Raw genomic sequence first — 22,720 nt, forward strand, 5'->3', positions numbered from 1 at the left:
GTGTATTTTAAAAATCATGACCTTTCTGGCAACTCTTGTACTGGCTAGAACAACCCCATATTCACAAAGATATATTGCACCTCTAGCGTAGGTTTTAGATTTAAATTTCATTACTGCTGAAATAAAAAAAATATCAAAAAAAATAAGTATACAACTTTTTACTGCCCGAGTGTAGGCCAAGGAAGTATTTTAATCGAGTCCACCGGGTGACTGGTTACTTTCATATTTTCTCAATGGGTCATAAACTCATGACCTCAAGAGTATGAAAAAAGAGATCCCCGTTTTCGTTTGTCTGTCTGTCTGTTTGTCCGCCGTTCGTGCGGATTTTTGTTAGACTGATAATCTCCGAAACTACCGGACCAATTGTTGTCAAATTTTTCATCCCCACCAACAGTGTGATTACATCTTAAAATTGTACTTAGTAAATGTGTTTTAAATTGTATCAAATAGCATACTCCTGCATGTGTAGTTTATGAATACGTGTTGAGTTTTTACCCCAAGCATCCAGATTTTTGGAAAAAAAAATCAAAACCAGATAACATTTTGCAATTTAATTTTGAATCTCAAAATGAAATGATGAATGAAGAAGTCAGTTTATTTTATTAATTAAATTAGAAACTGCACCCTGCACCCTTTTTTTCATTAGATAAAATAAATTTAATAAAATTAATCACTCTCTAATTTTTATTGATTAAGTTAAGAACGAGTTACCCCATTTTTTTGAAAATGTGAGAATACGCACGTCTTTATTTAATAATGATTAAATAAGAATAAGAATAATACTAATATTCAGAACGTTTTGTTCGATTGAGGCTTAATTAATAATTATTTTAATCATGTGTTTTGAGGCGACAAACTCATTCAAATCAAACTAATTTCTACGTGACATTCTTTCGATGTATAAATGTAAACACTTCAAATTAATACTTGAGGCCATTTTTACTTATTGAGCGTAAGCTAAGGAATTTAGTAATCGAGTCCAACGGGTGAATTGGTAATTTCATATATTCTCGACGTTTCATGACCCCTAGACAATGCCGTAGCTAGGGGTAGGCCAGAGGAGAATGAGCCTCCCTTAGATCTAGACATCACAAATCAAAATAAAATTCAATGTTTAATTTAATAAGCGGAAGTCGAAGCAATAAAAAAGTCATTGTGATCCGGTTATTGCAATCCATAGAAAATGTTTAACTTATCTAAACGGGTGGGTGGGCGGGGCTAAGTTTAACTTTTTCTTACAGAGTCTTTTATAAACAAGCAATAGCTCCGCCCATCCACCCCATTTTCATTCCAGTGAGTACTCCAGTGTTATCTTAACAAATACTAGCCCCCCGCCCTCACCCTTTCTTTTTTTAGAGTGTATGCAATTTGCCACACCGGACTGTTCTCAATCCAACGATTTTATTTTTGTTCAGTATGAGATCCACTTTTCATTCTGGTTAGATATAAAATTAATCATCAAAATGAAAGCGGGTGGGTGGGCGGGGATAATTATATGTTCTTTTGTAAAGTGGCAATGGGAACTAACAGATCGTAGGCTTTAAAAAAAAAAGAAAAAAAAAGCGCGAATCGTAATTTTCTTGTTATACTATTTGCTAAAAGTCTATTTTTTAGTTCAGAAGAAAAAAAAAGAGAAAACGGGTGGGTGGGCGGGGTTAAGTTTAACTTTTTCGTACAGAGTCTTTTATAAACAAGCAATATCTCCTCCCATCCACGCACTCTTCATTCCAGTTATTACTCTTAATACTATTCAGCCAACTACCAAAATCAGTGTTGTCTTAACAAATACTAGCCCCGCCCAACCACCCTTTCTTTTCTTACAGTTTATGTAATTTGCCACAGTCACTCTTATCTTAGCAACTACTAGCTCCACCCACCCTGGCTGTTCTCAATCCAACGATTTTATTTCTGTTGAGTATGAGATCCAATTTCCATTTCCGCTAAATAAAATGAATCACTGAAATGAAAGCGGGGTGGGTGGGCGGGGTTAATTATATGTTCTTAACAGTCTCGACAATAAGTATTATCGCTATTTATTGCCTTATAAATGATTTTTAGTTCAGTTGCACCTCTGCTTTAACTTAGCTGCACTAATATTTATGATTACTGAAATATAGAAATCTGGATGTCGTGTATTTGACAGAATTGGTGTTTTAAAAATGGTGTCTAAATGGTTCCAAATCAACAACGCATTGAGACAAAGTGATCTTTTGTCGGTTATATTCAATGCTATAAAATCAGTATAAATTATAAACAGTATAGGTCCGAAAACTGAACCTTGATGTACGCAATGGCAAAGCCATTGAACTAGACGACACTGCCTTAATAATAAGAACATTGAAAACAATCACTGTAAAATTTGAAGAAACTAGACGAAAAGATGGTCTTGAAATATAATAAAATTAGACAAAGAACAACAATATGAATTCCAACAGGTAGAAAATTTGTTATGTCGGTAGTTACTACGTTCCTGAGACAACCCCATAGTGGTGTGAACACAGAAGCAGCGATAATTTAAAGTATGGAAAGACAGCAGCTGTCAATACACGACAGAAACATTGTGGGACGGCAGGAAACCAAAACTAGGAATTCATAAAAATTATCTTATTCATTACAAAACTTGTCTTAGCTGTCCTGTGGACAGTAAAAACCACTATGTGGTCAAATAAATACTTACACATTTTATTAAAGAAAAAAATGGAACCATATTTCGATAACACTGTTTTTTATCGTTCACATCATTCTCCAAATCAGGCGATGAAACCACCAAGTGAGGTACCCAACCGCATAATTGATTTGTTAATGATAGTTGTTACGTCTCCTAGGACTAGCAATATATTCTCGTATTAAAACCCTCACGAACAGACCTGCTTTAATACCTCCTCGTAACTAACGCGGAAAACGATAATAAATAACCGCCCCGACATGTATCTCGTTTCAGAAAAAAGGACCATATAATGTCCGAAAGCACCACTGGTAAGCAAATTCAATTACCAAAAACAGATTATAAACATCAAAAACCAAAGTTACGATCGAGCCGCACTGAAAAAAATTGAATTTTTATAGCTCAATAAAAATATTACTATTTTATAATAACAGTTTTATAGCTTCTTGACTTTTACACGGTCCTGATTAATTAAAACTGGTCACAAGCTTATTTTTAAATCCCTAATAAACAATCTAAGTTACGACCGCCCTGTCGGAAGGTTTCGGTTTCACAATAAAGTGACAGGCGTAAAATTCAGATGCTGTTAACTGTTTTTTTATAGACAACACAACACACACTCCTGCGGTTATCTCTATTAGAGACTCGTAAATAATGTTTTTGAGATATGCCGTAATAATGCGCCGATGACAAATTATACGTCCGATCTTTAAATATTCATGAAATATTGTGATACGGAAAATCTTGGGGATCGACTTCACGAAATCAAATACTTTGGCGTGGACGACGGTACAAATAAAAACATAAATGTTGGATCTAACAATTAAAGATTTATGACACGGACGATAAACCTATTCAAAGGAAAATCTTCAGAAACAACATTATGTCACATGCTATATTCGCTTACGAAACATTGTATGATATTTATTAACAATATATAAAAGGATGCAAGTTTTGCAAGACATAAGAAAAAAAAACATTTTCATTAAATTAAATTTAGGCACATCGGGTCCCTTGAAAATACGTCACGTTTTTGTCCACAGTCAAGTTTTAACAGTTTGTATACAAATGAAATGGACACCTGTAAATGATAAGTGGTTGAGGAAGCATGTAACAGTCGTTTCTGTGAAGCTCTAAACTATAAACTCCAGGTAGGAGGTCGATTTTATCCGATCATATTATATTAAATTTGAAACAGACGATACGTTCATTATATGCGCAAATAATAACTCGGGCATTTCTTTCACAGGACGTTAGGTTGTATTTTCGCATTTTGTTTTGTCCTTATAGATCAACAGTTCTTTCTTAATAACGTAAAATTCTCAAATTTATTCTGATACGTATGACTTGAGCTTGTGGTGTTTTTATCACATGCCGAATTTTGTGTTAAATTTATTCTATATTTTATGACCATCTATATGATGCAAAAACCATCATTAATGCAAATTATATACACCCTACAGGAAAGTTTATTAATGCGTATAATTAAGCAGTTTTTAAATGAGAAGGTGTCAATGTATTTTTTTTATATTCGCTAATTCGTTATTTTTTGTCGCTTTATTAAATAATACGTTTTTAATTTTCCTCATAAAAAGTTACGAATGCTGAGCTTACTATGAACAGGTTTTCGTATAAGAGGTACTAAAGGAAAAGTTTTTAGTCATCGGAATGGTCACTTTAATTCAAAATTCTGCTGTATAATTTTTTTAATTATATTTTCTGTATAAATTTAAATAGAAACAAGGCCATATTAGCTGCGACTTCGGCGGAATTCATAGGCGTTCGAATAAAGAAAATCTTCTCAATTCATTACAATTAATATTTTTATAATTATAAATAATTAATGAGTTCTTGTTACGGATATGGAAAAAAAAGATGATTATGCGTACAAAAAAATATTACTGGAAAGAACCAGAACTTATATATGCAGGCGAGAGGCACGTCAATCACAAAATTACGACGCGTCTGAAATAACCCGCAAATTATTTCAGATTTAACAAATTTAATATGTTAGAAAGTCAGTCACTTTTCCAATGGCCGTAAATAAAGCAAAAAATGGATTAGACTCGATCTGTTTCACATTCATTTTAACCGATAATTTGAGGTCAAGATGTACGTGTTTTTTCAAAATTTGTGTATCACTTTTGAAAGTTCGAATGCCACAACTAACAGAGTCAAAATGACAAAGAGTACTTGTCAACAAAAATTTGCTTAATAATTTTTTATTACGACGTCACCAACTTTCCGGAGGGGATGAATGAATAAACTGTGATTAATATTCTATATTTCCCTAAACCAGGGTTATGTCGTCTAGTGAACCATCAAGCTATACATATTTCAAGTGACATTTATCTTGGCATATGTGGAGATGATCTAATATTGTTTTTACAGACGATAAAACAAACAAACAAACAAACAAACAAACAAATATCTTAGAGTAAATGTACGATCTGAAAGGAATTGATTCATTGCTAACGTCAAACCAGACTTTTATTTAAGTATAGGTATAGAGAGTGAGTCAATCAAAACGAGTTCTCCGATATCTCATTGATTAATTAATATTATAATTATAAATAGGAAAAATCAAAAACTAAAGTTGTATGGCTCTTTGAGCAGCATTCACTAAAATAAAATTATTTTTAACCATACAGAGTGTTCCGCATTTGGAGCTCAACGTAATATCGCTGAGTTTTTTAATTAAAAAAAATATCTGATATATTTTAACGCGCTTTAATTGGACATTGATAAGTCATTTCAATAGTTCAAAAAAATAAATAAATAAACAAAATCGCTTTTAAAATCTGTGTTACAATATTTTACAGACAGACAAACAAAGGTAGGTACAAGTTTTTTGTGTTGTAAATAAAACAAAGTATTTTTTACGTATTAATAAAAAATCCAAAATGTTATAGTTTTCAAGGAATGACATTTCAGTTTTTTTTTCAAATATATTTTATTACTAAATCTTATTGTTTTTTTCCGTTTGTTTCGATATTTTGGTGTTGCTCTTAGAAAAGTGAAAAGTTGCAGAAATTTTGAACTTCAAGTCTAGAAAATATTGTACAAAAAAAAGGTACTTTTTAGGTAAAAGATTTTTCGATATCTCAATAATTATTAGAAATATAAAAAAATTGGTCTAAAGTCATTAAGTCAGAAAGTCTCTGGTCTCTGAAACAAATTACAAATTTTGATTTTTCGATTTTTTTAAGATAAAAAATAAGGCTTTGTGTGAATTGTTAAACTATGGGTAAAGAATACAAAAAAGCAGTAAAAAGTAACAAAAAACGGCGACCAAGAAAAAAAGAAAAAAAAAGCTGCCAAAAATGGAACCAAAAAAAGGGGACTAAAAAAGGAATAAAAAACGGGACATAATATAATTTAAGTAATGTATTACAGTGAAGGCTCGTGATCTTTCGTTTTGCCATTAACACTTTTTTTTATTAATAGATCGAGTGTGGCTTTCCCTAAATTTTTCATCACAATTGAGATCGGGGCGGGTGGGTGGGGTTTAATCTTTTGTTTTTTTTTTTTTGTTAGTATATAAAGTGTTCTTCCAACAACAGGATAATTAACATGTTTTCAGTTTCTTATTGGAAAAAAAGACTTCGTATATTAAGAAAAAATGGACAAAATTTAAGCCCCGCCCAATCACCCCTTCTCAATTGTGATGAATTTTTTATTCATCGTGAGTTGAAGAGTGGAGCTTAGTTGCAAAATCATCATTTTTCTACAAGAAATTACCATATGAAATATATTTTTAAAAGGGTAGAATTTTATAGAGAAATTTTGATATTACAGTTAAACCCCGCCCCTCGGTCTAACAACGAATGAAAAATTCATTACAATTGAGATCGGGCTGGTGGGTGGGGTTTAATCTTTTGTTTTTTTTTTGTTTGTATATAGAATTTTCTTTCAACAACAGGATAGTTAACATGTTTTTAGTTTCTTGTTGGGAAAAAATGCTTCGTATATTAAGAAAAAATGGACAAAATATAAGCCCCGCCCACCCACCCCTTCTCAATTGTGATGAATTTTTTATTCATCGTGAGTCGAAGGGTGGAGCTTAGTTGCAAAATCCTCATTTTTCTATAAGAAATTACCATATAAAATATGTTTTCAAAAGAGTAGAATTTTCTAGAGAAATTTTGATATTACAGTTAAACTCCGCTCCTTAGTCTAACAACGAATGCAAAATTCATCTCAATTGAGATCGGGGCGGGTGGGTGGGGTTTAATCTATTTTTTTTTTAATATACCCATAAAGTTTTCTTTCAACAACAGGATAGTTAGCATGTTTTCAGTTTCTTCTTAAGAAAAAATGGACAAAATATTAGCTTAGATTTTTTATTAAACATTCAACCGAATTAATTATTTTATTTAAAATTGAATTACTACTAGCGCTCACTATTCGATTCCAGCCAAACACAGCGACTAGAAGTGCGGTTGCTATGGCAACGGTGTAAACAAAACGTCTAAATGAGTCATGATTTGGTTTCGGTCTCTGCTTACATCTGTAGATGTCAGTTTTGATACATTTGATACAAATGGAAGGAGATAAAGAAACTGGTTTCGATAATTATGAGAATATTAAAAATAACTATTTTGCTATGTCAAGTGTGTTTGTGGACGTTGTAATTTTGGCCCAGCCGTCCTTGGTTTATTGTACAAAATTTTGATGGGATACCATCATGTTCTGGTGGGGATGATTAGAGAAATATTCGTTACCGGTTTACCATCTACATGACATACATACAAACTTTGATAAAAATCGGAAACAGACAGGCAGAAAGGCAAACAGATAGACAGACAGGCAGACGAAAACACGAGACATATTTTTTCGTGTTCTAAAGGTCACGAAACGTCGAGAAAATATAAAAGTAGCCAGTCGCCCGTTGGACTTGATTACAATACAGAGCTACAAAAAACACATCTAAAAGGTTACAAAAAATACAATAAAAATACTACAAAGTAGCGAAAAAATCGTTAAAAAAAGGAAAAAAAGAGACAAAAAATGAAGAAGACGATAAAGAAAAAGGTGACAAAAAAGACGACACACAAAAATCATGAAAAAGCGACAAAAAGGAGTCTCAAAAATGGACAGATAAAGACTACAAAAAACAGAAAAAAACGAAAAAAAAATAGACAACGAAAAAAGCGACAAAAAGACAACAGAACAAAACACAAAAAAGCTACAAAAAGTAATAAAAGGCCCAAAAAATCCACTAAAAAATCTATAAATAATGCAGAAAAAATGCGACAAAAAGGAAATAAATGGAACAAAAAGGTTAAAAAAAGGATGACAAAAACAATGCGACAAACAAAAACAATAAAAAAGGTCCAAAAAAGAGACTCGCAAAAATGGCCCAAGAAAGTCGACAAAAAAGTGGAAAAAATGCGACTAAAAAAATGGTTTACGGTAAAGCCTATTCCAACAAATTCTCCTTTTTAAAAATTATAAAACTTTTTTTCTGTAATAACCTCTACAAATTATAATAATAATAGATAATAAAAGTCACAGTTTTGACATTGAAATATGATCCCGTGCCGCTTATAGGTACTATTTTAAAAGGTTAATATACAATTTGGATTTTTTTGTGAAGGTTTGAATGCCTGAGAACAAAACTCAAGGCGGATTCATTAACCACAAATACAGGAGTACTGATGAAAAATTTGGAGGAAACGTCATCAAATCCAGAAAAAAGAAAAAAGAAAGATCAGAAAAATTTTGATTAGTGTTTCTAGTTAATATTCCTAACATATACAATCGGTCTTGTAGTTTACTTTTTCAGACTCCAGAGGTCTTAAAACGTAGACAAAACCTGAAAATAGCCATTCGTCGGATGGATCCTATTACAATACTTTCTTAATTGACACTCCGGAAGTAAACATGCTAAAAACTAAAGGTTCTTTGAGAACACTAAGCACTAAAACTATTTTCAGCTGTACAGAGTGTTCTGAACTTAAGGCGTAACACTCAACCTCGTTTTCTTATGGAATACTCTATATGTTTTTATGTATTCTTCTTGATGACGTCTTCTTAGGCCTAATCACGACAGTTTATTTTCAAAATTCCCATCAGATATTGTTGTGGGGGGGTTCAGAAAATAAGGTAGGATTATTTTTAAAACCTGTTGCAATATTTCGCGGAAACATAAACAACAGATACACGCTTTTCTGTGGTATAAATACAATTGGGTCTTAACGTACAGACCGTTAATAAAAAAATAATAATTTTTAAAATTTTCAAATAGCGAGATATCGGTTTTTTATAGTAGAACACTCTGTTTTATCTTCTCTGCATCTTATTAGCTACAGGAAAAAAAGCTGAAATATCGATGTTTGAAAATTATAACGTTTTAGATTTTTTTTATAAACAAAGTGCGTTTTTTTTATTTCTCCATAAAATATTGTAACACAGATCTTAAAAATGACATTGTTGCTTTTTTTGTAAACGCTTGAATTGCTAAAAAAATCAAAATATATATTTAAAAAAAAATAGTTGTGTGCTATGCCTCAAAAACAAAAGACTGTCAAGCTGAAAATAATTTTTTAGTCGACCAATATAAAAAGAGTTAATGTACGACTCTATTTGCGGCCGTAAAGTGTTACTTTTTCGGACTCAACTGCCAAAATTACTTTTTTGAACTGAAGTGTCATTTCTGCTAACCTTACGTTTTCTTTAGCCAGCGGAATTCTTCTTATATCCTACCAAATTATGTCCCTTAACAATAAGATGAGATATCTATTTGTCACGATTATAAAGAGTACTGAAGCATGAAGGATCGTATATTTTAAACTTTCTTGTACATTCTCTTAATTGAAAGTTAAAGTAGACTTCCGATTTTGTGGCAAATCCTTCACGGTTTGGTCCAACAAGAAAATCAAGTTTTTGAACCTCAAAAACATAAATTATTGTTCAATATTGTTACATTTTTAAATTTTATGTTGTTTTTCAATAAACTAATGTTTCACAATTAGTTTTTCAAACTCAACTAGGAATTTTTACATGTGGTCACCTAAAAAATGTTGTATGCACCACGGCCAAAGAGAACTTTTTCGGTCTCATCTGGTGTGTAGGCCTCGACTACACCTCAGCCTCAAACTTCAGATCGGCCGAAAAAGTTCCTCTTTACGGCCTTGGTACATAAATAATGTAGGTGTCTCATACTTAAAGAGCTATACGACTTTAACTTATTTTTTTTATCTCTAATAATAATAATACTGAGAAACAGGTGGTTATATATCTCCAACACACACCGTCAAATAGAAACGGGAAACCTGCATTTCTGTATCTTACGACTCATAAAAGACTAGAAGACGTGAAATCAGACAGTTTTACATTAACGAAAATTCTGATGCTGATTTGAAACTGAAACTGTCCGTCTCAAGCATGTTTGTTTGTTCGCTATCGGCCGAGGCATAAACATTTGTAATAGAAGCATCGTGATATATCTAAATCAGTTCACAATCTACTTTTCTCATTCTAAAATATATGCAGTGTAGGAAGTTAAATTTTGCTTATTTTCTCTTACTTTAATTTTTTTAATACACTGTACTAAAAATCATCTAATTACATCTAAATTTACCTTCCGTACTACTCCTGCCGTGCAAACTGCAATCTTCTTCCTTACCCGGTCTGAGGGGGCTCGTAGGCGAAGCGCCCCCTGTCGAACTAACGGACCCTCCTGAACTATGTGCCGAGCCCTGAAGGTAAAGACCATGTCCCGAAACCGAGTGTGAGTCCCCCAACCCTCCGACACTAGCGCTAACCGTTCCACTAGAACTTGGCTGGGAGAGGGAATGGGCGTCTTGAAGCCTCTGTACATTAAACTGAAACACAAAGAAACATTCATAAGTGTAAATATTTATAAAACAACTGCATCTAAAACAAAATTGTACACTTTTTTTTAAACGTTTGTTAGATCTAGCAGACTTTTACGATGACACACAAGATGTTTCACAAAATATAATGATGTCATATTTCAAATTGTAAATATATATTAAAGCCGCAATATTTTTCACGTCGGCATTAATTGTTTTTACATTGGAGACAACATGTTTCTGCATATTAAAACAGTGTTTTACATAAGTATATACTCATAAAACGGGACGTAATAAATCAAACTTTTGCAGAAACGAACGACGAGATTGTCTAGAATGATTTGTCACGGATAAACAACCATGAAATAAAAACGGTCCATTATATATATAATTGTGGAACTTAGAGCCAACTGCACACCCGAAACTTCTTAGTGTGTATGTATATGTACGTACATGTTTTTGCTGCATTTTACTCGCGTTTAGCAATCCTTAAATTTATGTCGCTGCTGAAAAACACACATTAAGAAATATTTATTTTAAAATTAATGTCTTACACGTTCATGATGCCATTTTTCAGTAGAGACAGTCTTGTAGGTGTGAGGAGCACTGATTTTACGAACGAGAAAGTGGACGACTTCAGCACGTAAGGTAATCCAAAATAGCGTATGGGCAATAATATGCAATACATGTATTAACTAGTCTACCTGAGCGATAAATTATGAAACGAAACAACATTTATAATTTTAATTGCTACTTCTGACCTAAAAACCAAAAATGTGTTTTTCACTTAAAACGGTAGCAGATTTTTATCATATTTTACCTCAACGTTGGGTAATTAAAAAATTCACTAATTAATTTTAAATTTTGTAATTCATAAATTATATTTATAATTGACGACGATCAACCCAGAACTAGGATTCAGGTGTGCCAAAACACGCAGGTGCGAGTGAACTTTGTGACAATTTTCTCCAAAAATTAATTTTTAAATATTAGTCGTTAGTTTATTTTATTAAGTACTCTATTTCGACTATGTCGATCTACCGAGTCAAAACACGTTCTGTTAACTTATCGCCTCAACTAAACGAATATGATTAATTCCAATTACCTTAGTAAGTCTCGGCAATTTCCGATAAGCGAAATATTTATCGAATTATTCCAGGTAGTTTAATCGGTGCATTTTTCCTTCTAATTAACAGATAAAAAATTCTACGTCAAAATAACCGCGATAAAAAAACTTGCATTAAACCCCAAGGAGTGTATCGTAAGTAGGTTACGTAAGCACGTTACCTTATACTTAATATACAGGATGACGAAATTATGCTGTCATCGACACATAATTTACAGAGACGTTTTCGATCAATACTAAGTGTACACTGAATGATTGGTGGCAATGTAACTAATTTAATGAATTTCAAACAAGGCTACCAACTTATTTTTAATGAAAATTGTTCAGGTTAAATGTCAGGCGTAAATATTTTAATGGATTTTTGTGCAAAACGCTTCATTTTAATTTTGATTGCTGCTTTGGCGGCACCAATTAGACTGATCACATTGATATCCGCTTTCCGACTACTTATGAATGCGTAGCCCTGGGACACAAATAAATATTATTTTTGGGATCGACATGAAGTGATGATCTTTTGGAATCGCATGATAATCCAGGAATTTGGCGCAAGAATTTCACCAATGAAATTAGGTGTGAAAGGTATGAGGTGTTTATTAAACGGAAGATTTATGGAGAAATGGGCGCCAGAATTTTTTATTAATTTACGGGACCAAAAGGAGCTATCGATACATTTGAATATTGCCATCTATCAGATGATTTAGATCCTGTAACGGTTGCGTGTTGCGCAAGATATTAACTAAATTGCTCTCTACTTGTTGGTTTTCAGTACCTCATCAATATCGTCCGACACTGTGCATTAATAACGTTCTCTGAAACCAGAAGTTAGCTTTTGAACATATTTCACACGCCGTGGCTAATTATCAAAATTCGAGGGACAACGTTCACTTGACATGTGAAAAAATGGGATTTTCGGGTTGAATGGGTGCTTAAATTATGACAAATCCTGTGCTCCCAATTTTTTATTTTCTTTGTGTTATAGTATAAGAGAATTGAAACGTCTTGAAAATTAATAATAGCTATCATGACCTACAATAGTTAGTAAAATATTATACTTATAAACAATTAAAACAGGTCATTTCCTTCTGGTAAGGTCTTGTAAGCTTTTTTGTACGAAAAATGAATCGCATTCGACGCCACAGTTCGCAGTTTCGAGCGTAATTAGAGCAATATCAGTTTATTAGTGATTTTCTAATCTTAATATGTTATTTTCTTGTAGCTTGAATTTGAACATTTATTCCCGAAGTATTATTTTGAATTCATTATTAACTTGAATTAATGCATAATGTATCTCATGTAAACTGTTATTGTTGTATGAAATTCTTGATAGAGTGTGGTAAAATTTAGTTTTGCTTGGTTCCTTTCTTCTAATATAACACTTATTTTGCTGTTGTCAAAATTCCGAAGTTTTTAACTCTAACCGAAGTAAACGGACGGGATCGCCTGGCGCGACGGAGAACTTTTCGCTCCTTGTCGTTTTCAAGTGAATGTTTACCTATAAAACTGGATTTTCAACCCTAGTGAATCAAACTATCTAGTTGGCTGCATCCTTAGACTTCTACGATGCCCTTCGCGCCGCTGTCGCAACGCGGGGTTTGGAATTTGTTCTAATTTAGGTGCGATGCTTGGGTTATCACAGTATTCTTGCCATCTATTAATTACATAATCTTGGATTTCAAACACCAAAATGTTCCCATGCTAAGTAAGATCTGTTTTTCTTCAATTTTTCCTTTAATGATTAATCTTTGTTTTTTGTACTTTTTATAATTCTGTTGCGTTTTGATTTATTTAAATAATTTTTCATATTTCTTTTTTCCTTTTAGTTTTGTTTTTAATATCTTCTTCTGTTATTATTTTTTTATAAATAATTACATGCATTATTCGATTTATAGTCAACAAAACTTTGAGATGACGTCACCAATGTTTTCGAGGGGATCAATAGATTGTTTAAACTGAACTTCCCTTGCTCCTGAAGTACAGCCCAACAAATCTCGTTTCTTTAAAAAATTATAAAAATTGTAAAAACCAGTGGCTTAAATTCTTTAGCTTATCAATTTTTCGAGATTCTAAGTTTAAATTTTTCACTTTTTCGATTTTTCCAAATTCCGATTTTATAATTTTTTCTTGTTTCAATTTTTCATTTTTTTTTTGTTTCTTCAATTTTACGATATGCAACTCTTTCAGTTTTCATTTTAAAATTTTTCATTTCAGTTTTTTATTTTATTTCTTTTTTCAATTTTTTGGTTTTTCAATGTCCTGATAATTTTTCTTTTTCAACGTGAAAATTGTCAATTTTTTTAATTTTTATTTTAAATATGTAAACATAATTATAAATTAAAAAAAACACTTTAAATTTTTCCATTTTTCAATTAATGGACTTTAAAACTTTCACTCATTCGATTTTTCATCTCTTCGATTTTACACTTTTTCGCTTTGATTCATTTTTTCTTCTTTCCAATGTTTCAATTTGTCGTTACTTCAGGTCTTCGATTTGCAATTTTTTGATTTTCCACGTTTTCGATTTTTCAATTTTTCCCATTTTTTAGTTTTTGGTTATTTATATGTTACAGTTTTTCGACTCGACAATTTTGATGTTTCGATTTTCCATGGTTTCGATTTGGTTTTTTTCGTTTATTAGGGTTTAAATTTTTCACAGTTTTTTGATTTTCAGTTTTTCAACTTTCCGAAAAAATTGCAAAATTGTAAAACTGAAAAATCAAAACTGAAAAAACTTAAAAGTATAAAGTGAAAACTTTGAAAAATCTAAAAATTGGAAATCAAGAACTGGAAAAATTGAAGAAACGAACAATTGAAAAACCAAAAAATTAAAAAATTGCAAAATTGAAAAATTTTAAATTTGGAAACTCCAAAAACTGATAAACCAAAGATTAAAAATTTGAAAAATTGAATAACCCCAAAATTATAAAATCGAAAGAAACATTAAAAAAAATAAAGGAAACTTAAAAAATCAGGAAAATGAAAAATTAAGAGACTGAAAAAAAGAAAAATTTGAAAGTCGAAAATTGAAAAATTGGAAAAACGAAAAATGAAACCGAAACGGTGAAAAATGGAAAATGTAAGAACGAAAAATTGTGATTTAAAAAAAATTGTAAAATAGAAGAATAGGGAAAAACGAAAAATTGTGATATCAAAAAATGGGTCGAAGGTAAGTAAATAAATCCAGATTTTTAAAAAAATTATAAGATTTGATTTTGCGATTTTTTTTTTAATAAATACATATATTATTTCATTTATAGCCGACAAAACTTTGAGATGACGTCACCAATGTTTTCGAGGGGATCAACAGATTGTTTAAAACTGAACTTTCCTTGTTCCTGAAGTACAGGTTTTTCAATTTTTCGCTTCGATTCGTTTTTTCTTTCCAATGTTTCGATTCATTAACTTTTTTCGGTTGTTACTTTTTCAATTTTTCGATATTTCAATGTTACAGGGTTTCGAGTTTACAATTTTGATGATTACATATTTTTTTCGATTTTTGAGTTTTTCAATTTTTCGATTTGATTCGTTATACTCACTGATTTTTAGATATTTTGATTAACCTATTCTTCGACTCTATAACCACAGTTTATTTTCCGATGCGACGTTGAAACGTTATTTCAATTTTCTTGAAACTTTTAGCAATAGGGCTTACAAAAAATCGCAGTAGGGTTATTTTTAAAATCTGTATTACAATATTTTGTGGAAAGATAAATAAATATACGCGATTTGTTTTGGCATAAACGAAATTAAGTTATCAGATACAGAGTGTTTATAAAATATTTTAATTATTACAACTTTCAAATATCTATATTTCAGTTTTTTTTAAATGGAACACCCTATATTTTATCACTGCATCTTATTTTATTTTTAATTCTCTTTCTTTTTTGTTAAGTATATTCTATATGTAAAGTTGCTTATTACAGCGATTTTTGACCGATATATTAGCAAAATGGAGTTTAAGATTTTTTATAAACCCTGTGTACATTAAAATCTATTGCCAAAAAATTTCAAGAAAATTGAATTAACGTCGCATCGGAATTTTAAAAATGAACTGTAGAAAGAGGGTAATAAAAATTAATTAAAAATAATTTTAGAATAGAATCCTCAAGAACCGTACAACTTTGGTCTTTGACTTTTTTTTGTACCTGTAATAAATTAATGATATTTTGAGGATCGTCCCCTTGTATGTATTTATTTAGAGACTCTGATGCATCCAAAAATGTTATTAAAGCATTAATGGTTTATTCAGAAATAATAATTCGTTTTGGTCAACCTTGACTACATTTTTTTTTTGTAATTTCTAAGGCGCAAGGAAGAAAATTTAATCAAAATTCCAAGATTGTACTCAACATTATACTGGAGAAATAATCGTCACACGTCTCCAAAAACTTATAAAAACTTAATAAATTTAGATCTATTATCTATCTAATCCATTTTTGAAAATTGGCACATAATTTATAAAGCGTGTATAAAATTATTTATCTGGTTAGATAACACCTGCAGATATCTGGATCTCTTATAATCTCTCTAACTAAAATTCTGTTTAGCCAGGCTTGTGAAAACACAAAATCTGAATATATCTCCACATCGAAAAATTTAGCTCCTAATAACTTCCGTATCAAGAAAGCTAAAAATGTGTCATTTTTGAGTGTTTTGAATGTGATAACCCGTTGTTTTTATTGCCTCATAAGCTACTCGCCGAATAAATTAATTTGTTTTTCATCTGAGGTAAGGGTTTATCTGTCCAGTGGCGACAACTTAGCACCATGCTTGTCACAGCCAATTATTTGCATTTCACCTTGTACTTTTCCGAGTTCGAGCTGAGTCTAGACAGAAATGAATTATAGCAATAATAAAATCACAATAATTATCTTTTAATGTCAAGTATAATTTTATGAGCAGTGGCGTGTAAAGCATTTTTGTCTGAACTGTGTTGCGTATGTCCAATACTCCAAATATCTCGAAATAATAAATAAAGCACCGTTGTTACAGTGCGGAAAGAATGCGAACCGCTTCAAGCAGCTAATTGTTATTACAATTTGTAATGAATTTGCCGTAATTAGATTTTGTTATTTATTTAAATGAGAGTAATAAGTTACAACATTATCTCAGCAAAACCATCGCAAGTCTGGCATAGCATTTTCGTTCTGAAGACTAAGCATTTGCATGGTGTTAAATTGCTCACAGGAAAACTATTTTTGCTGCAGGATATGTATGTATTTATGTTCGCATTATGTCAAACTGGAATTCCTTCTTTAGAGTTTAGCTAACTTTACAAACATAATCCTGCATATCACTACCGAATAATCATGTACCGAATTGATGCTGTGTCGTCAATGTAACTTTATAGCCCTGCTTTATGGTTCTGGCAACTTCGCCATAATCTAGTTTTTACCGATTCTGTAATCTGAAAAAAAAAAAATTAATAACGACGCCGGCCAGAAAAATGATTTAATGTAGTGCTGGTCAGACGTTTCGAGTTAATCCAGTTTATTTTTGCGCTCACTTTACGCCAATTACTACAAGATGTAGGTATACGAGATCCTGTTATGACAAACCATTTATGATGTTTTTCATTTGTACTTACGCACACGTTAAAAAAAATAGCTAGGTATATGTTTGGATTAGGATAATTTTGCTATTAATATGTAGTCATTTTGTATAATGTCCATAAACGATTGAATAAATTATGAGGAGACGATATTAGAATCATTTACATAATTGCTTATTTGAGGATCTACTCATTGATAAAGGTTTCCTAATACGCCCAATAATAATTAATAGTATTTTTATCCTCGGCTAATTTTTATTTTATGTAAGTTTTAATTTATAATCACATTAGTCCAAGGACTCTTCAGACTGCCATCATAACTTTTGCTCTTACCTAATTCGACGTGTCCTATCCAGCAAAAAGTGTCCTCAATAACAAAATCCGTTTGGTTATTAGTGGTTACAGCACTAGTTCAACCTTCCAATTTTAACTATCAAAGCAGTAAAATTCTTCATTTAAAGTTTACAGCGTTATTTCGCCTTAAGCCTGATTCATCAAGATTCTCACTGTTAATTTTAATTTTCAAAGTTCCAGATTTAATTGTCAATTTGATGGTTGAATTCATCTATTTTTCAAACTGTGAGAACTTGAAACCGGTACCAAGGGTAAGGATCATAGTAAGAATTATCTTTATGCTTTAAATTAATATAAATCTAGTTGAAACAACCTAAATATTTCCGATGAAAGACATTCCTACCACGCTTTATGCACTTGCATTTCTACCTGATTATGGAGGACTTTGTAATGAATCATGCGTTGTATGCGTTCCGAATTTACAACTTTCGTCGTTAAGAAAAAAATTTAAACTGTTAATTTATTTCAGCAGAAAAATGCAACACTTCTTGACTATAAATGACGAATTATTTATTTATTTATTTTTACTCAATATTATCAGATTTGCCAAAGACGTGTAAAGAATTTCGTAAGCCTTTTTAACGCGATTTGAGAAATACAGCGAAACAAAATTTTTGTGCAGCTTCAATTTGCTCTTTTCCCCTTGCAGACTACAGGCACATAATGAAATTACAATCGTCGTTTATATAAGTAAATCTTATTTAGTCTGATCTACTCGAAGTTCTAGTTTATTTACATTATCTTAGTGTTTACATTGTTTAAAAATTGATCTAGAGTTACTTTAAACTGAGCTTCCCTCGCCCCTGAACTACCAGGCAAACAACAAATCCAGTTTGGTAGATAAATAAAATTTGATTTTATTTTTGAGCAAGTCAACTTGTTAATAGGGACACCTTTTCAGTTTTTTTTTTCAAAAATAAAGCGGATTCATAAACAACAAGTACAAAGGCATCAAACTGTTGGTGAGAACCACCAATTAAATTTTGGTTAGTGTTTAATCTATAACGTAAAAATAAGTAAATCTAAAATTTCACAATATAAAAATGAAAGAAATCGTCAACAGACGGCAGAGGAGAAAGGAGAGACCTATCTTTTCACACTATAGAAACTATGAACTTATACTCGAGAGGTATCGGGAAAATTGTTGGGAGAAAACAATGAATATCACATTTTTTTTAAATCAAGTTACAAGTGATTTTTCGCAGATTGAATCAACATTGATTTGACACAGCAGAAGAAAATATTGGTAGTTTTGAATATTGTCTATGAGAAAAAAATCTTGTTAAGAAGAAAACACCATATGTTCACATAAATTTCAAAACTTATATGACATTCATTGATTTTTTTCGAAACCCTTCAATATTAAATGTTTAATTACTTTTTACTTCCTTAGCGTAGGAAGCTAAGGAAGTATTGTAATAAAGTCTGTTCAACGGCGACGAATGGCTACAGTTGTTTTCTTAAAGTTTCATGACCCCTGAAGTATGAAAAAGTAGGTCTTCCGTTTCCGTCTGTTTGTTTGTCATCTGTTTGTGTCGATATTTATTAGAGAGAGAATCTCCTATTGTCAAATTTTACACATATTTTAGAAATACCGTATAGATGGTAAAACGCTAACCAAAATTTGTCTAATCGTTCCCACTAACAATGTGATGACGTCACATAAATAGTGTATAGTAAATATTATTTAAATTGTATAAAATAACATACGCCTACACTTGTGGCTAATGAATCCGCCTTGATTTAAAAAAAATCAAAATGTTATAACAAAATTTAGAGTTTAACTTTGACAGTGCAAAATCGAATGATCTGAAATCTTGCAAACGTTTTGAGGTTACCGTAACAATTTAAAAATTCGCTAATCAAAATTTATCCGTTTATTCTTTCCCCCTGTCAAAAGTGATGACGTCATTACAAAATACTACCTATAAAATGCAAAATAAGAGTTTATACTTACGGTTTATCAATGTAGAATTTGGAATTACGTATACAGAGTGACTCAAAATACCAAGTTATTTTAGTGAACAAATCTAGAACAGTTCACGCAATTTTTTTAACGTATAGGAGTTATCATAAAACAAGTAAAGTTTCACAAGATTTTATTACTCCACAGTGTTTAAAATTATATAAAAAAAAACATACTTAAATTTTATAAAAAAACCTTTACGTTGTATTTTTTTTATAATATTAAAAATATTTAAAAATTGAATTACTGAAGCAAATAACGGGTGATCAAAAAGTTTTTAGATTAGAGTTGGCCATGGAAATATTTCCCATGTCTTTGATTAAACTGCAAATGTCATGCATAACCTCATTTGTATTTCAATAATTTGGATTTTTGACATTTGCATTTTAATCAAAGACATTACAAATATTTCCATGGCCAACTGTAATCTAAAAACTTTTTGATCCTCGATCCAAAAACTTTCTTAAAGTCCTTCATTTTCATCTTTCATATTTTACAAATTTTTAACAAGTATTTAACAGACTTCTGAAATTTTAGTAAAGAACTAAAAGCTCTATGTTATACAAATTTATAATAATGAAGTAATTTTTGAGACAACTGTAGTTAGATATCGTTTAATACCTGACATTCTCAATAACTGATTTTCGCAGCAATAATAGTAATAACACTTATTACTACATCGTATCCTCACATTTGGAATGAGATGTATTTTATATAAATGCCATTAAGATTATTGGTCATTTTATTAAAATAAAGTTATAAGACTCACATTCTGTCGTTTTATGTCCCCATTCACGTCCATAAAGTGTCACTTTTTTGTATTTAAATGTCAAAATTACTTTTTTGGTCCACTTGTCACATTTTTGGACTAATTTGTCACGTTTTTGTGCTCAGATGTCAAAAATTTACTTTTGCGTTCTTGCCTCTGTGTTTTTGAGCAATATTTTTTTTAAATAAAAAGAAAAAAGCGTAATGAAATATGACGGTAGCAATTTTTTTCGTAGTATACTTACTAGAGAGATTTTTATCAAATCCTTATGTCTTTTCCTCCAACAACAAAAAAAGATTGTCTAACCTGAAAACCACCTATATAACCATTTTTTTTATATTTTTGTATGGTCGCCTAAAAAACGTTGTGTGTACCTCGGCTTCAAACTGTAGATCGGCAGAAAAAGTTCTTCTTTATGGCCTTGGTACACAAATAACTATTTTAGTACAAGCTCCCAAAAAGAACTATTTTACGTATTCATTTAAATCGGATTCAATCCAAAAAATAGTTATTTTTCGGACTAGTACCTAAAATACAGTTTTCTCGGACTAATCGTTGCTGCTTTTTCGAACTAGTGCTTAAAACTAAGTTTTTGCGGACTCATATGTTATTCCGGACTCGACTAGCAGCGATTCGTCCGCAAAGACTGTATATCATGTACTTGTAACAAAAATAAGTACTTTGAATCTTTACTCTTAATTTTTTTTTACACCATGAAGTAATCATTTCGGAAAGTAATCCATTTGTCTGGTTTATTGGTTTATACAATTTTCAAGCCTTTATTAAAGTTGATATAATTTAAAGATCAGTGTTGATTTTGAAATATACAGCGTGGCCCAGATAAAACTTTGCCGCCTTATATCTTGAAAATTCTCCCATTACTTTAAGCATTAATGGAGAAGCTTAATTTCGTACAATGCAAATATAACGCATATATGCCGTTGTATTACAATAATATTGTTACGTTGTACGGGTGATTAAAGTCGGCGTGGGTTAAACTCAACAACGTAATTTTTAGTAACTCTATGTACAAAATAATTCCGGCGCAACTTGACTGGACTCTGTCTTCATTCAACTCAACTTATTGAATGAATAATAATCCTCGTTCCCGACGGTGACCTCTATTTAAACCTATACGTCCTTCTAGATGTGCAGCGATTGGGATCTTTCTGGAATACCAATCACGAGTTCCGCTTCCAGGCTTTTCTGTAACGAACTCCGTCCGGCCGCGTCATTGGTGATGAGTCATCGTCGCCGTATATACTAGAACTCATAGGCGTCGTACCGGGGCGGCGTATGGGTTTATAAAATCCTTCGAGATTTTGCATAGAAATTATCTAAGTGGAGAGATATATCTAGTTGCCAAATATTGTCACTGAAACAGATGTGTACCACTACTATTAAATTTTGACGTAAGAAATCTTAAGACTATATAATATTTCTTGGTGGCCTGTCAAAAACAGGTGAATTTTTTAATTTTGAAAAACATTTATTATGTAACTTACGTTGGCAATAAAAACCCTACTCTTTTTTTTGTGGTGATATATAAAGAATTTGCCACATCTGCGATCACTACCACCTCTTTAATACGTCATACTCTATTAACAGCCCCAAATTGCGAATAAGCTGTCAGCTGTCATCGATCATACATTTTTTATATTCTTCAAAAAAAGAAAAATCAATGACAACTTGATGCAATTTTTAAATGAACACCCGTTATCTATGTCGGAATAATGTGGAACGAGTTTTGAATTTCATTTAAGAAAAATACGTATTGTTTGAAATCAGAGGTAAGGTTGTTTTAGAATTTAACAGCAAATTATAAACGATTATAAAGAGCTTCAAAATATATATTTTTAAGTTTGTGCGACAATATTGTAATATGAGACTACTATTTTAACATCACTAGAAATGATCAATCAAAGTCACTTTTACAACATGAAAATGCTTGAGTACATACAGCAGTCGAAATGAATACTGAGTGATATGGAATATACCAAAAAAAAAATAATAATAATAATAATAATCAAATAAGTTTCCTGTAACTGTCTTAAAAATTTGTCCCTGAAGTTCATTATTATTAATTTGAAAGCTATAAATTAATCCAGACACATTTTGAAACATGTAATAAGTACGTTAAAAATGAAGCTACCAAATCTCGGCAAGGTTTCTAGACCAAGAACCTCTCTCCAGTTTTTTTCTGTAAAGATCATTTACTTTTCACCACTGCAAAATCCGTCTTTTCCGTACACTTCACTTCTTCCACCATCAGTGGTTCTTTTTCCCGATCAGGACCTGACCCACTCCACATACACCGAATCGCGACATGAAACCTCGTTCCACGTAACAAGAAAATGGAAAAGCTAGCGACGAAGATAAACCGATCCGTTGCGAAAACGTCTTGTTGCGCGATGACTTATCTGGTCGTGCCGAAGAAGAAATCCAGTTCAATCGAAGTCTGAGTGCTGTCCA

At 31.5% G+C, this 22,720-nt stretch overlaps 1 protein-coding gene across 3 annotated transcripts in view; it reads right to left on the reverse strand.

Moving 5' to 3' along the window:
- The window catches only part of LOC135130455 (protein vestigial), a 135,059-nt gene that overhangs the window by 66,618 nt on the left and 45,721 nt on the right, over nucleotides 1-22,720 (reverse strand). For 2 of the 3 annotated variants that reach the window (XM_064057841.1, XM_064057838.1), the window contains exon 2: nucleotides 10,251-10,494. In XM_064057841.1, coding sequence (XP_063913911.1) covers nucleotides 10,251-10,494 — 244 coding nt within the window. The remainder of the gene's footprint in view (nucleotides 1-10,250; nucleotides 10,495-22,720) is intronic. The other variant, XM_064057839.1, reaches the window with a different exon arrangement.

The sequence above is a fragment of the Zophobas morio genome, unplaced genomic scaffold (assembly GCF_036711695.1).
Source record: "Zophobas morio isolate AGI-343-1 ecotype UQ-CSIRO unplaced genomic scaffold, CSIRO_AGI_Zmor_V1 ptg000017l, whole genome shotgun sequence".
Classification (NCBI taxonomy): domain Eukaryota; kingdom Metazoa; phylum Arthropoda; class Insecta; order Coleoptera; family Tenebrionidae; genus Zophobas; species Zophobas morio.